The 17,105-nt window shown below is 38.2% G+C and overlaps 1 protein-coding gene across 2 annotated transcripts in view; it reads right to left on the reverse strand.

Annotated features, from left to right (window-relative positions):
• LOC139149490 (phospholipase B1, membrane-associated-like) overlaps nt 1-17,105 on the reverse strand; it is a 57,499-nt gene that overhangs the window by 20,583 nt on the left and 19,811 nt on the right. For both annotated transcript variants that reach the window (XM_070721266.1, XM_070721267.1), the window contains exons 2-11: nt 15,293-15,371; nt 14,522-14,605; nt 12,310-12,383; nt 4,904-4,976; nt 4,048-4,106; nt 3,069-3,136; nt 2,336-2,379; nt 2,024-2,132; nt 535-733; nt 9-97 (exon numbers count right to left, since the gene is read on the reverse strand). In XM_070721266.1, coding sequence (XP_070577367.1) covers nt 9-97; nt 535-733; nt 2,024-2,132; nt 2,336-2,379; nt 3,069-3,136; nt 4,048-4,106; nt 4,904-4,976; nt 12,310-12,383; nt 14,522-14,605; nt 15,293-15,353 — 860 coding nt within the window. In that variant the 5' untranslated portion in view covers nt 15,354-15,371. The remainder of the gene's footprint in view (nt 1-8; nt 98-534; nt 734-2,023; nt 2,133-2,335; nt 2,380-3,068; nt 3,137-4,047; nt 4,107-4,903; nt 4,977-12,309; nt 12,384-14,521; nt 14,606-15,292; nt 15,372-17,105) is intronic.

Raw genomic sequence — 17,105 nt, forward strand, 5'->3', positions numbered from 1 at the left:
TAACTTACGAGCGTATGACCCTACATCCCTTTTTTGTATTTTCGGCGAGTTGTGTTACGTTTGGTGCTTGCACTAAATTGACGAAAGTACGCGGCATCTGTTGAGAGAAGAGAACATTTGACAATTATATAGACTGCTGTAACAACCTGTGGTGTGGTATTCAGTAAATTCTGATTTATGTTTTGATAATGCTATTACGACTCTTGACGGGACTGATGCCACCCGGTACCTTGCAACTGTTACAGGTATCTGAAGAGCTAGAGCACGCGATCTATCATGTTGAAGGCCAATGCGCAGAGGACGTGTACCTACACTTGAAATTTTAAATTATTTTGACCTCAGTCATTTTTATATTCAGCTTACGGCGGTTCGCGGGGAGAGTGGTGCTGGCATCCATCCAGGTTTGAAAAAAAGTAAAAACCTTTCAATTAAAACGAGTCCGCTACTGTTTGATGAACCTCATGGAACGTTTGAATGCATGTCACGATGAGACTGTCTTTATATGGGAAAAGATCAAAATTTCAAGTTACCCACCTCTCTCTCTAACAGGTCAAGGGCTTCCTTGATGTTTCCTTTGTATTCTTCGGGTTGTATACCTTTTGTAGCATTAACCCAGTCGCACAGATCGTTTCCACCAACAAACAGAGTGACCATCTTCCAATCATAGACATACTCATTCCCTCGAACTTTCTTCATCTCTTCAATCAACTTCCTGGCTTGCGCAACCATGTCGCTGTTCAGAAATAACTCAGATACATTACACTAGGTAACAGAAGTTGAATTTTAACACAATCGCTAGACTTGGTTCAAGTCTGTGATTTGTTGATGTTTGAGTGGAGTGAACGCAATGATTTGTATTTTGCTTTCATTGAACGCGCGCGTGAGTGGACGCGATGAGTGGGGTGAACGCTATACAGGGGAGTTTCACCCGGAATCACCGACTTGGCTTTCCTGCAGGGTTTGGATTGCTATAAATTATTTATGAGATGACGTTTCTATTTACATATATATTATTCATAAGATGTCGAGTGCGATCACTCCCACAAAAGTCCGCACCACCTCTGTTGTATCACCGAAAAGGAGTGAAAATATCTATGTTGTTTGTGGGGGGGGGGGGGGGCATGTCGCAAAATGCGATAATCGTCGCCGGTTATTCGAAGATGGAAAAAAGACACCGTCCTGTGAAGAAACGTAGTTTGCCGTCGGTACAAGTCTTGACCCCTCTCTGCACACTCATGTGAGTTGCACATCATGCAGCAATCGGGCATCGACTATGCTGAAAAGCCTCCAGCGGTTCCGACGACAGTTCAAATCGACATGATCTTGTCGGGACCGAAAGAAGATGTTGTCAAGCGGCTTGTTCCGTGCGAAAATCAAAGGCCCAGCAAAAGGGTCCTAATAGACACCACTAACACTAAGTTCATGCGTTATTGGCCAGAATAAGTGCTGGAGCTGTCAATCATTTTGTATTTGCTTGACGTCACTGTGTACACAGTCCGTCTCGCGCCGGTACTTTGCAAGAAGTCCAAGTCGGTGAATCCGGCAGAAACTAACTCACTGTACTGCGCACACTCAAAGGTAAAGCATTCAATCGCTGGGAAAACCTGGCCTGGGCTACCAAATTCCGAATAGGATTGTACGAAATAGGAGAGACACAGGAGAAACTATTAAGCTTATAAATGATTTTATTTTTTAAAAATTCACCGACTCGAACCAAGTCTACACAATCGCCTACTTGTATGAAAGTGTTCCATCACTTATAAATTCTGAATGGTATCAAAGCTCTGTGTGTGTGTGTGTTTGTCAGATATAGATAGATAAGTAACTTCTGTCATGTAACATATGACGGAGTACCACCAAGTTGTATATTCTCCTTTGTTGTCTTTATTTGTTTTATTGGGTGCTAGTTACGTTTATTTGAAATTGTGGTGTGGGTTTTTGTTTTGTTTTCTGGGAGCTAAACTTGTCAACGCCGAATTCCCTGTGATTGTTGATTAGATCGTTGGCATAAGGTGACACTCACGTTGACTTGGACCCCCGGACAGCCACATTGAAACGCGCTTTTACCCGTTTGAGCCAACCTGTCCCTGTAGAATATCCAATCAAGTCTTCATTGTATAACTTCAGCATGTCTGAAAACACAATAAATTCAATAATGCGTTTAACAGCTGACAATACAGATAAAGGGGAAATCTAGAGAATCCATTCTTACTTTTGAAAAGAGATTGATCGATCGTAAAATTTCATTTATCCAAAATTTCACCCTTTTGGTTATATACTAATAAACACTTTTTGGACTACATTGAGTTACACGACAATATATGAGTTGACTTACTTGGTAATGTCGTGATTTTGTCCAATTTTTTGTCACCGCCTATGCTGTATAAATAAACGTAAAACGGAAACTTTGCTTGTAGATATCTTAACTGAAAGGTTTAACTTTTGGAAATGTACATACAAAGGTGTGTATCGAATTTGGCAAAACATCGAGAACAGACGAAGAGTAATGTCACTATTTTTCTGCAGATAGGGCATGTGTCCAGAGTCTAATATGAAGGATGGGATAGCAAGAAAAATGCTACCATTTATGATTTGATGAAATTTAAGAGAGCTTTGAGTGCCCGGATGATGAAACATACGGGTACAAAGTTTAACAAAGTGCAACACGGATATGATTACAGTCATCCACAGGGGCTACATATCAAACTTTGATACAAATATCCAAATATCCATGGGTGCTTGTTTTGGGGGCAAAGCCTACTGAACAGTGGAAACATGCATCCCTTCAACTAATGGTGAGCATAGCTTTGAATATGGGAAGTATAGTGCAAAACCATGACTCAACTGGACGACACGGAAGGTAAAGGATGACGGACACCGGGCACAGAAAGCTCTACTATCTGCTTAATAAGGCAGGATACTCGATCCCAGAGATCATGTATGCTCTAGTCTGTAAGAGGATTATGGAGGTGTCATAGCCTTTTGTTTTCCATTAAAAGTGTAAGTTCCTGGGGAGAAAATCTGACTTCTGACACAGGCAGCAACGTTGACCGCCGGCCAGAACTTGCCTCCATGACAGCCCACGGTATTCAAAGAACACCGATAATATCCAAGATGCATCTGCTCCATTGGCTGCCTAAAACAGACAAGGGGTTTGTAAGAGCTGTCGTCAGTATACACTACGCTATAACATAAAGAATAAGAAAGCCACACAAACTCCAAACAACAACAAAAGTGCTCGTATGTCTTTGATGATAAAAACCGGGTTATTGTCCACGATCATCGGTCAAGTGTTAACTTCCAGAAATTGTGTAATAAAGAGTGTTTTAACTTAGCATTGTTATTTATTGTTAATTTTATTTTATTTTTTATCATTTTTTGTATTTTATTTATTTATTTTATTTTGTTTTGTTTTGTTTTATTATATTTTATTTTAAAAAATGAACAAATCAGCAGGCAAAGCCACTAACAGATCTGCGAAAGCAAAATATAACTGCATCACAAGAGAATACATGTATACAAGACAACCACAAAAATTACGTCAAATGAAATTTAAAAAAAAATACAGAAATAAAAAGCAGTACTGTCATTTTAATAGTTTTAAAACTATACAGCATTATCACTGAATACCTTTCCTACTGATTAAGTGATTGCGCTATCAGAGAATTTTTACAAAGAATGTTTGGCCATTGATACAACGCAGCACAGTGAGTCAGTTGTCTAGCTGACTTACTGTGACTAACTGACTTGTATATGTGCAGTTAATTGTTAGCCAGTCGTACTTTCCTTAGAACGTGCATCTTTCGACTTCTTCTCTGTGTGAGCGTCATCAATTGGTGTTGTGTCCGGTTGAGTATATCATACACGCGTACTACCTTCATGGACTATACGCTGTCCCTGTAACTGTGTTAATACTTGCAATGTTGAACCGAACCTATTAGTTTTTATATACATTTGTTTGAAAAGAAACTCGCTGACTTCACTTTTTACCGTCGAAACAGTGTCATAAATTTGCATGCCAGCACGCAGAAACTGGTAAACACCTACTGTCAATGAATCTCCTAGAGCACCGATGACCTTTATGTCACCAGGTCTGAGTTTGTGAACTGAAACAAACAAAAGAGAAGTCGAGGGAATTTATATGGTTAAAGCAGTGTGGTTTACTAACCACATTTTATCATTTTAGTCGCTTTCGGCAATTCATCGTTGCTGTTATTTAAACAATGTTACTAGGGGCGGAGTGAACATCTACTAATATCCGTGTTATCTTTCAACGATCTCACCAGTAATTATGGACATAAAAGTGTGATGCTCAACGGTAGTTTCGGGCATTATGAATACCCACATTGTTATTTTAATCCATTGAAATCTATGGGGTGTAATCCTCAGACTCAGATGTACGCTTATAACGAACAAGAACTGAAAACGTTCCACATTTTTTATTGAAAGTAGACTTTACAAGAATGGGTCATACTTGTCTCAGTACGTTACTTTATTTCTCTGTAATTTGAAATTCACACTTTTTGTGTAGAAAGCTCATACGGGACATATACATGTATTTGGTTCTCAAATTTTTACAATTCTTTCTGATCTACCACTTGTTGGGGCTCATTTTAAAGCTCTTCAAGCAAGAAACATTTTCACTGTCGCTTTTTCGAAATCTAAAATTGCATTTTCCCCATAGAGTTAACATATAGATGGCGGCCATTTTTGAATTTCAAATATCGGTTAAGTAATTTGTTTCTCCAGGAATAAAACTTCGATGACCTGATTTTTATTTTTGATTTGGAAGAGAATTGTAGGAAGTTTCGCAAGACAATTTTGAACGAAAGTTTGTCTTTCACTTTCGAGGCGCATACTACCTTAACTGAATGCAAACAATTTGCGGAAATCATGTAATTACCTGACTCTGGGATGGGACTATTCGACTCGGAAACATCGCATGGGAAGTCCGTCATCCCAAACGACTCGGAAGGCTGTAAAGAAAAAAACACAACACCTTTAGTTATAAACTCTTCTTGTGAAATGAAAAAAGTCATTTTGAAATCTGACTATGGAGGTTAAAAACCTTTGGATAAATAAAAAAGACGTTTGTCAGAATAAATATTCCAAGCTTCAATAAACATGGCTGTTTTATTAACTTTGTTGAAGTCCTTTTGGTTTGGAATTTCATTAAAATGCAAATTATCAATTAGCTGACATGGAAATGCAAAGTATCTGATATCACTGTTGCTAAACTACTTCCAGTCTTATATCACTAATAAGGAAAGTTCGTTAAATATGAAAATTAGTGATAGGCTGATCTCAACATGCTAAAAGACTCAATAATGTTACAACTAATATCATAGTATCATAGCAAGTTTCAACAACTCTGATCGCATCAATCCAGATATATCCCTAATTATGAAAGTTCATCAAAGTGTGTAAATTGGCAGTTAACTTTAATGCCATCCTGAAAATGCTTGATGACTTCAAATAATCTTATATCACAGTATCTTCAATTTGCATGGCAAGTTATACATTGTCTAGTTCGACGTAATGCCAATGCCGCTGTTCCGATCAGACCGACGCTTCTCGATGCTTCGTCCATATACCAACTAGTCCCATATTCCCTCGTGGAAGAACCCGACGTGGCTCAGTCGACCCGGTCGAATTAAATTTGTAAGTTGAAGGAATTTTATTTTCACCGGGTGGTTGATTTCAAGAGGTAAATAAAAATTATTTTCCGAAGATATAAGGGAGGTGAAATGAAAGGGAGAGGATCGTAGGAACTGCTCTCTGAGGTCGTATGTCACCCATGCAACAAATGTAAACACTATATCCAGGGTACGTTGGCGATTGATGAACGTTAAAACATGTTTGTCACAGTGTACACCGTAAAATTGAAATTTGCCGCTATGTTGATGCACTGTCCAGGAGGTATCATCGTTTGTAGACAAGAAAGTCGCGCAGGCGCAGTTCTGACGACGACTCCTTTAAAATAGCGATCGAAGCTTCAGCACGTTTGCTGTATAAAACCGATGATTTATTTCATTTCATTTGTAGCAGTTTATGAGATTTCTATAGCGTTCCTGTTTCTATGGCTTAGGTAAACGATTATATAAATTGCATAAACATAAGCGAGCATGAGAAGAGGTCAAAGTTGTCCCGGGCGTCGCGACTCAGTGTGTGCAGGAATCAACTCGTTCAAACGACAGGCGATTCGTCGCCTGAAAACCTACATGTCTGTTTTCAAGTAACGTCGCCTGATCTCTCATATCATACAAACGAGGCAACGCGGTAGGTGACTCTTGTTGCCTACCACTGGGCTGTACCCAGTACAGGGTATTTTGCTCCAAGATATCTTTTTAGCAAATATTCATTCAATTTCAATTAATATGGTAACCAAAGATTAAAATATTGGTTGGGTTCACCTTTTACTAGCTTGTAAAGCAGTCGTAAGTTACACGATAAAGAGATGTTAATGTATGCAAATGTATGCAAATCAACCGATTTCCCAACTTCTCTTTCCTCCAAATTTCAATATTTCCAAAGAATTTAACTCCAATTTGGCTGGGTAAAATTTTCTGAAATTTTCACATTATATTCTTTAATTGCTATAAAACAAAATGACTAATAAAAAGTCTATTTTTGTTTAGCAATAAAGGTTTTACATTTTTAATATAGTCATTTTAATTCTGCTAATCATGTTTTAAACACTTTTTTGAGTGTCAGTCTTTCAACCCATGCCATTTTAGAATGATGATAAATAAAATAAAATACTCTTTTTTTCTACATACACTCTTCTTTCAAGTGAAGTATTACATTTCAGAAAATATTGTCAAGTTTTTGACTTAAATTAATTTTTATCATTCGTTCTAAAATCGAGGTTTTTTTACCCAATATATACACCCACTTCATCCTCCTAGTAAAATATTGCTACCATACCAAACTTTAAAATTCTGCTTTCTGAAAATATATAGCAAGAGGTGGTTTCCTTCTATCACATGTGTGATTTCACTCATTTTTAATTTAATAGAGAAAAAGTAACTTTCATATGTTGTCAGACTGCTTCTACACGTATGATTGAGTGAATGTGTTTTGTGCACCCAGTACACTTACACAATAATAAAATGATTGTTTGGAAGATGCGCGATGTTATATTGCTGGAGATATAGACTCTATAAATCTTCGTACATTTGGATGGAGATGGTGAATTCAAGAACTTATTGCTGGGCTTGCGGTAGCAAGCAAACATAACACTAGCCTAGAAAGTTTGAGCGGCTAAGCGCCAATGATTGGCGGGCTATGACGTAACTATGTCACATGTCTGGTGACGTAGAAAAGGAAGCAGGAAGACGGCATGGGGCCGCATGGCCGCACGCAGCTGAGTGAAGTCGACTTTCAAACTATCCATTCAGACGTTGCGAACATCTGAACCGACTCAATATCAAACCCTTTAGTGTGGGTGAGACTCAAGCACAGTTGCGAGTGGAGTGATACGTACCGGCCGCCGCGTACTATGCATATTGCGAGTGGAGTGATACGTACCGGCCGCCGCGTACTATGCATATACCAATTATTATATGCATAGTACGCGGCGGCCGGTACGTATCACTCCACTCGCAACTGTGGACTCAAGGACATTTAGTGAACATTCGTATGTGGTAAGGGAGCATTCGTTATTTACGGGGAGGGGGGGGGCGGTGGAATTTGAGCGACAAATGAAACGTAAAAAGCGACCCCCCCTCCAAATCAAATTTCTAAAATTTTACCCCCCTCAATTCATCAATTGTAAAATGTGAACCCCCCCCCCCCATGAAAAAAAATTCAACAGATTTGATTCATTAACCCTTCGCACCCTGTGGCCCCGGGCTGAAAAAGTTTCCTCACATACTAGAGAATCAACATTTTTGGTGAAATGCCAAAATCAAATTTTGCACACACATGAACTTGTAATCGTTGTAGTCTAATCAAGTACACTAATATCAATAATCAAGAGTACATAAATACACAGATTTACCTAGTTTTATATTGGAAAAAAATTATTCATAGTTTCCATATAGACAAGATAGTGAATCAACATTTCGGTGACATTCCAAAATCAAATTTCTTGCACAAACATCCACTTGTTACCACCCTAGTCTAATCAAGTAAATTAATATCAATAACCAAGCGTACATAAATACACAGATTTAACTAGTTATGTTATGGAAAAATTATTCATAGTTTCCTCTGACAAGATAGTGAATTAACAATTCGGTGAAATTCCAAAATCATATTTCTTGCTCACACATGCACTGGTAACTACCCTAGTCTTATCAAGCACATTAATATCAATAATCAAGAATCTATAAATACACAGATTTAGCTAATTTTGTATTTAAAAGAAATTATTCATAGCTTCTCATAGATTATGTATGGAGGACCTGTGTATTTTCTATTTTGCCTGGGAGTTCTTGTGTGTTATCACTGTATACCTAGGGAGTCCAAGACGGGAACTTTCCAGAGAGTGTTTTACGTTGCATGCTGCACTGGCACTGGAAGGTTTGAGTGTCAGCGTGTGCTTTTTAAGTCAGATATTTCTCTATTTTGAGTCTTACTCAAGTCAGCAGATATGTAAAGAAACCGGTGAGTGGCAGAGATCGAATTTTGTGCGGATCGGACAGTTTATTTAAACCCTACGCCATGCTCTACTTTAGTCGATGGAACGAACATTGCTCACACAAGTGAAAGCCGTGCCGTATTTGCAATATACGCACTGCTAAGATGATAATATCACCACAAGTTGAAAGCTGATCTTTCTGCAGCAAATTGTGTGTTAACTGTGAACTTTATTCCGTTTATGAGTTCAGTCAGATGTCTGAGATTGTCATGAGAACATTATTTATGATTGTTCCACTGAACTTTTGTCGATGCGCGGAGTTAGCAGAGTAAGACTTCAGATTAGTTCGGCATGTCCTGACCGGAAGTAAACAAAAGATCTAAGAATATTAGTAAGATGGCTGCTCCCGTGGTAGCTGAACTGGACGCTGCTTAGCAGTGAATTGCGTGTGTTGTCGCCGACTTTCATGTGCAGACATTACACGGGACTTACAATTGTGCTCATCATCGAACATAAGTTAAAGTCGCGTGTGAACTATTTGTGTTTCCCAGCCGCGTGATCAAGTCTGAGGTACCTCTGCGGTACCGTTAAGTTTTCCATAGAAATTGTTAAGCATTTAGAAAGGGTTTGAACAGAGTTTTGTTCTGAAAGTGTGTTCGACTCCTGCCGTCGGGAGGTCGATCAGTACGGTTACTGTTACCATGGAGTAATATTTATAGTTTTGGGTATGGCTTTACTATTTTATATGTAGACCCCGATATTTGACACAATATAGTAATATACAGAAGTTGTTTGTTACATTATATGACTGTGTGTTGGTTCCTCATATCGGCAGATCGTCCATGTAGCCGACACGAACACGAAGTGTGTGTTACCGGCTACCAAAAACTATGAAAAATAGTAAAGAATGAGCTACAAAATCACTATCAGTTTTAAGTTGCAGGTAGAATAAGTCTGTGCCTTTGTAAAAAATACTAAAAAAATAGTAGAAAGTGAAGAACCAGCTGAAAGTTAGTTGAGGAGACCTTGACCGCATATCATTTGCATCTCATTGTCGGCTTCATGGACTGTGTGCCCTCATTTTGGCAATTTTTCATGCCCCATGCTGTGTAGCCCTGCGTACAGGTGTGTGCACGTGTGTTCGTTCCCAGCATTATATGGCCTCTACCACAGCCCTGCAATGGTCTTTGAACAGACTTGAGGTCTCTGCGGCCTGGATCTGGACCGCAATGAAGACTAAACGGTCTTTTTGGCCGAAATTCTGCTCTATTGGGGCAAAATCCTTTCCCTGCCTACCTTTACCTCCTAACCAATCCCAGAAAAGATGCGATTGACTTCTCCTAACGTCCAAAACCGCTCATTTTCTGAAACATAACATACTCGACAAGTTGTTTACCCATGGCGATCCCCATTTTGAATCTCGCTGCAGAGACCCCAGTTATCTCCACAGACCGTTGCAGGGCAGCGTGGTGGAGGCCGTATAAGCCAGGAACACACAGACCTGTACTCAGGGCTACATGCTCTGTTGCTGCTCTAGAGAGGTTAACGCCAGTCTCGGACTTGTTGGCCCTGCTAGAGAAATAAATTTGGCTGAGCTTCGGTCGGTTATTATTCTGCCGTCTCGAAACATCGGTTACACAAGCAACATTTCGGTGAAATTCCAAAGTTAATTTTGTTTTCCATAACTCAACACAAACCTTTGTAAAATTTGACCCCCCCCCCCCTTCAATCATGGATTGTAAAATTTGCCCCCCCCCCCCTGAAAAGCGGTTTTGTAAAAGTCAAACCCCTCCCCGTAAATAGCGAATGCTCCCTAAGAGAGACATTTTCTGACAGAACGATCCATCGAGCCCCGACCACGTGTGGGCGAGTGACGTAGCTACGAGTGAAAGGACAGGCCGGAAGCTTGGGCGCGAATGGGAACTCACCAGCCTATATGGAACTTCTGTGCACCTTCAACGCTACGCCGCGCTACCGGACCGGAGGTCAGGAACAGTAACTCTCAGGTTTAGTAGATAGACACCCTTGTAGGATAACAGGGATCTTGTCCTCGTCCTGCGAACCGCGTAAACTTTACTTACGAATGCGAACTTTCGGCAGAATCGAAATCGTGCTTTAATAATCTCACACACACGAGTGTAAGTCGATTTTGTATGAGTGATTCTTCGCCGCTTGGAGGGACGTTTATAGTTTGGATCGTGGGTGAAATTGGTTCGAAAAGTGGGCGATTGTTATTTCCCTACAAGAAGGCTTAGAATAGCGTGAGTGTTTGTACAAGTTGTCTGACACTGAAATACTGTTGTATTAGTTTGATAGAAGTAACCAATTTCAGATTCACGTTAGAGTTTACTGAATTTTACCAAACTGTTGTATTGTTTAAATATCAGTTTCGAGCCAAGCCTCGCTTTTACAGGCTACTGTTATTTTCTGTACTTCTAAAATTACTACAGTGTGTTCAAACTTTGAGATAACTTTTATTTGCCATGGTGACCGGAAATACATGTACTGTAGAGTTGTCACTATTAGACAACTGAGTCTGTTTTGAGTGCACACCATATGAACAGAGAACTGGTGTATTTCTATGTGTTTTGAGTAAAGCCAGTTTAAAGACATTAAAGGCGTACCAGCACATAGCTACCATATTTTCAGTGTTATTCAAGCAAATTGTGACGTCACAGAAACAATTTTTTGGTGTGTTACTGTTAGTCTTTGCTATACATGTAGTTGTTAGCGAGTTGTCAATCATTGTACAATACAGGGGTATCTGCGAATACTCACTGTTGTTGTTGATTTATTCTTTAGTAATAAATATTGTTGTTGGCGGAATTGTTATGCCAACTGATATAATTGTGAGATAGCTTTCTATTGTACATTTAGAAGTAAATACCACCTGACTGAGCGAACTATCGCGACCAGGTTAAGAGGTCTCAGTGGAACGAAAGTGAGGAACATTTTAATTGTTAAACTAGGCACAGACTTTCATGCCGTTTGACAATACATTTTCTTATGATGCCTGGCACAACTTAAACAAATTTTTGTCAACTCTCAGGTGTGACACTTGTTATCTAAGATGAGAAATATTCCTTTAAAAAAAATTGTGTTGGCAACATGTAGCTTCACCTTAACCACAGGCGGCCCAGACGCTAATAATTAGCTTATTATTGAGTTCTTCTCGGTTTTCTCTATCAGTTCCTCTCGTTTTCTTCATGCTCAGACTGATCAGAGTAAATAGAATAAATGAATAAATTACCTAACCTAGCCTCTTGACTCTTTATTCATTTCACACCCCATTACAAGGACGTTTATCTCTCCTATGCACATCTTGTAATTATTAGTCAACACAACTAATTATTGTAATCCGTGGACTTATCAGGGATTTTATGGGTTGGTCAACATTGCGAAAGATAGGAAAAGTTACATCTCTATCTTTCCAATGTTGACCAACCCTTGACAAGTCCACCGATTACAAGATGTGTGTATGAGAGATAAACGTCCTTGTAATGGGGTGTAAAATAAATAAAGAGTCGCCGAGGCTAGGTTAGGTTATATAACCATTTATTTTATTTACTCAAATCAGTCAGAGCATGAAGAAAAGGAGAGGAACTGATAGAGAAAACAGTGAGAATAACTAAATAATTTTAATAGCGTCTGGGCCGCCTATGTCTTAACTCTGTCTTTAGTCTCCAACAAGCTTTGCAAATCAGACACAGGTAGTTTGTACTTACCGGCTGCGAGCTCCTTTCGTCCGTGGGTGGATTTCCCAGGGGTGGATTTGACACTTTAGTGTATTTGTCTGGCTCTGGGAAAAACAGAAATTGAGTTGAATTGTTCTGGTATAATTTGCCACCAAGGCTCATGTAAACTGAATATCTATTATATCACGCGTCACGTACTCAATTCAGGTTTTATTTCCTTTCGGTTTTGCTATAGTTCCTACCAATTTAGTACTGTAGCCCTTAACCTGTTACCTGCTATATCAAGGCGTGATGTCTAAATAGAGCGATAAATGCTTTCGTTTCCTGTGTCGTTTCGTTTCACCCATATTCAGTTTGGCCAAGCAGTTGCGACTCCATTGCCTGCGAACTGGCACAATTAATGACAGGAAGCGGAAGATAAAATACATGTATTTCGTCCAGTTCTAAATTTACATCCCCACAGTTAGTCAAAATGTTAAGAGCCCCTCCCTCTGTTTGCATGGATTGCAAATATAAAAATGAAGAGCCAACCGGAACCAACATATCAATCAATCTCTCTCTCTCTCTCTCTCTCTCTCTCTCTCTCTCTCTATCTATCTATCTATCTATCCAGCTATCTATCTATCTATCTATCTATCTATCCAGCTATCTATCTATCTATCTATCTATCTATCTATCTATCTATCTATCTATGTGTTTATGTATGTATGTATGTACTGCACAAACACAAATCGGGAGCTAATTAACGTATAGGAACACTTAAAATTAGCCACAATGTATTTTAAATAGATTTAAAGCGTATGTGTGCTAGAACTTGAATTTTAAAATTTTACCCTGTAGTGTTGTGTCATTATATACGGTTGTCTATGGGGAAACTTTTTTGCGATACAAAATTAGCTCTATTTGTACATTTATATATAATTGACAATTGATATTGATGTACTTCACTAGAATATGAAAGTTAGAAGTGAAAATATGTACTTGAAATTGGATTTTTGAATTTTACTCAGAAGTCATTTCACTATTCATAGTTGTCTATTGGGCAACTTGAGCTTGATAAATGAGACAATGGATAAGCATTTATTGCGATACCAATGTTTTGACCATACAGGTCTTCTTCAGAACAGATAAAGAGAATTTGAGATATGAAAACCAAAACAAATACACCACAATGAAGTGAAAAAGGGGTAAAATGAATCGGAAAAAGGGGTAAAATGGAAGCTGCACTCTATGCTGCTCTGCGGAAATATTAAAACACGTAAAAAAATGTGAAACTTGGTAAAATCCGAAACGAAGTTGAGACATATGTTACCATAAATGAAGGTAATATATGAAGTATTTAAAAATAAATAAACATGGGTGAACCATATGCAATTTGTCCAATACAAACTAGTCGTATCTGAGCATTTATATATATTATATTTGACTTTTGATAAGAATATACTTCACTAGAATATGGTAATTTGAAGTGCATTTGTCTACAAGAAAGTTGATTTGGAAATTCGCCTAAAATGTTGACTCACTGTACCTGCTTGTCTATGGGAAAAAGTATGAAGAATTTGTTTCCAATACAAAACATGCTATGTATGTGAATTTACATATGTTTGACAATTTATATGCATGTACTTCATTGGAATGTTGTGAGTAGAAGTGCAGTTGCGCACAAGATATTTGATTTTAGAATTTCATCGAAAATGTTAATTCACTGTAGATTGTAGTCTAGTTGGTAAGCTATGAACAATTTGTTTCTCATACAAAACTATTTACAAACATATTTGTAGATGTGTGGCAATTAATGTAAATTTAATCCACTAGAAAAGGGTGATAAGAAGCGCATGCTTACGTGTACAACTAATATTATATTGAAAATTCATCCAAAATATAAATGTGTTATAAATAGGCACCTACGGCGCAAACTATTAAAGCAACCACCAATACAAAACTAGCTATATTCGAAGTCTAAAGCTGTTAGAATATAATCCAGTTATTTTGTCCAGCTGTCAGCTGGACAGAATAACGGGAGGGCCGGTGTTTTTCTAAAAGGCACTGCTTAATACAGTGACCCTCTCCTTGCATATCACAGTGAGTGTAAGCAATATATCACTTAACATTGGCACATAACTTGTTTATTTGACCTTTGTTTCAGTAGTCGCACGGGGAGTATCTAGATGATTTCACAACGTATTTCTGAAGAACACCACAGCAACCTTAGTAATCAACTTGCTTTCTTTTTTCACCTCACCGTAAATGGATGTTCCAAAGCTGGTCTCGCAGGAGCCATCACTGGAGTTATCAATACTGTTGTCGTCATCACAGTGTGAATTGCCTGAGGATGTAAAAGTTGGAAACACTGGCTTCTTCGCAATGTAGAATACAGTTTATTCAATGCTTTTCTATCTTCTAAAATGAGTAGGCATGGACATCGTGTGCAATTTACTTGCAAATAACATTCTAGTTCCACAAACGCCACAAAAATATTTAATCAGGCAAGGCAATTTAGTAACTCTACCTTGTGTTACCAAAGAAAATTGATTACAATTTATAAGTAATTCAGGCTGAGATATTTCATGGAGAAAAATTCGGAAAAACTAATTTTAAGTGTGAGTCCCTGACCACAAAAACATAACCAGGCATAATTTCAGATTTAACATTTAGCTGTTTTAAACACTTTTCAATTTTGAGAAATGGGGAAATATACTGATGTCGCGTACTTGCTGTGAACGTAGGCGAGTTGAGAATGCCATACCCATCAAGAAATGGTCCCTACTATGGTACGTGACGAAAGCGCCAAAGTGGCGCTTTTTCCTATGATTCAACTATGTTATTAATATGTACTTAAGTGACCTTAAATAGAACAATTGTGGAAAAGGGTCTTTCTTGAGAGAACAGTGCTTTTATGTAAATAAGAATTCCAGACAAATTAGTTTATATAGTTATCATGGATACCAAGAGAAGTATAAAGCGTGATGATTGACACCCTAGCTTATTGGAAATAAATCGATGGTTTTCTTACCTTGTGACAGTGTCAGCGACTGAGACACAAACAACGAAAGCATCAGCAGTGTCCCTTTCATCTTTCTTCTACCAAATTACTGAAAAAATACAATGTTATAAATAAACAAAATTACATTAAGAAATTTGTGTTAATTCTCACCCGTAAGATGCTGAAATCGTTTCGTTTGTACATTTGAAAATTGATATACACTTTTCCACCTGTTGCATATGTTTTTGTCGCTTGTCTTTTGTCAGTTTTAACTGTTCAAGGTGTTTAATGTAGGATACCACTGCATCTGCTTTGCTTCTGAAACTTGTGGATAATGTGTACATATTTTGTTGGTGATTTCCTATTCAGGAAATATCACACAGACAATCAAAGTTTGGCCATAAAATCAGCTTCTGTCAAAAGTGACCCTCCCCAAAGATAGGTTTACAAAACGTGACCCCCCCCCTTGTGTTGTTTTCTAAAAAGTGACCCTCCCCCAAATTCCCCCGGCCCACCCCCCTGTAATTACTGAAGGCTCCCTAACATTGATATGACACATGTACTCAAGGAGTTACAGTGGCGTCCAGTAGAAGAACGAATCCGTTTTTTATTTATTTATTTATTTATTTATTCGTCACATTTCTTGTAAAGTTCCATTGTCTTTACTACTTGTTGATGTAATTCTTTATCCTATGAAGCTAAAAATACTGATCTTGATCTACTAAAATACATAAGCTTAGAACAGGAAAAAAAAGGCAAGAATCGTAACCATATTTTACATGCCCGTAGAGCAGAGATGTGGCGGGGAGCTAGAAATAGCTTATGTGAAGCTAATGTAAATCTGGCTCCCAAAAGATCAATAACATAGTTTTAAATACAAATGATAAAGTATAGTGGGCAAAACTTACACAAGGAAATCACGATTTATTGATAATGAAAGATATTAGGGCATGCTTGAACTGTTTTCGATGTGAAATGTTCCTGATGGAAAGTGGAAGCCTATTCCAGATTTTAGCATCGTGATGACTGAAAGAGAATTGACCAAGGCGAAGTTTGCATTTTGGTAATAGAAAGGACGAGTTAGAAACTGATCTAGTGGTATATTTGTGAGTAGGAAAGGAAAAATAGTCATTGACGCTATGGGGTAGATTACTGGACAAAAGGTCATAAATAAAAATCCCAATCTGATATTCACAATCATCGTGTGTGTTCAAAATATTTAATTCCTTAAAGATCTGTTCACTGGGAGTAGTGGGTGACTTAAAGGTAACAATTCTAACAATTTTTTTCATAAGTTTGTGGATTGGGAGTAAAGCGGAATGGTATGTGCTTCCCCATATCTCCAAACAGTATGAAATATGAGGAAGAATAAATACATTATAGAGCATAATACGGAACTAAGTGTCTAAGTTTTGTTAGTAAACCAATTTTGGGACTGATTTTTGTACAGACTTTATGATAGTGATGTTTCCAGGACAAGTGGCTGTCAATCTCTACTCCAAAATGTGAAACATGCTCAACGTTACTTATCTCATTTTAATCGATACACATCTGTCCGTTTCTAACGTAAGAACGATGATAAGTAGAGAAAATAACATAATTTGTTTTGTCCTGGTTGATGGTCAAACTATTTTCTTAGCACCAGTTCACAATGTCGTTAAATTGAACGTTGGTATCGTTGATATCAAGCGTATTACTTGTGAAGGAGTGGAAAAAATTAGAGTCGTCAGCGAAGAGGTTGGAAGTGAAGTAAGACGTACAATCTGGGAGATCATTAATGTAAATAAGGAAAAGAATGGGCCCCAGAATTGATCCCTGAGGAACACCGTAGCCAATGGGACTA

The sequence above is a fragment of the Ptychodera flava genome, chromosome 14 (genome assembly GCF_041260155.1).
Source record: "Ptychodera flava strain L36383 chromosome 14, AS_Pfla_20210202, whole genome shotgun sequence".
NCBI classification, from domain to species: domain Eukaryota; kingdom Metazoa; phylum Hemichordata; class Enteropneusta; family Ptychoderidae; genus Ptychodera; species Ptychodera flava.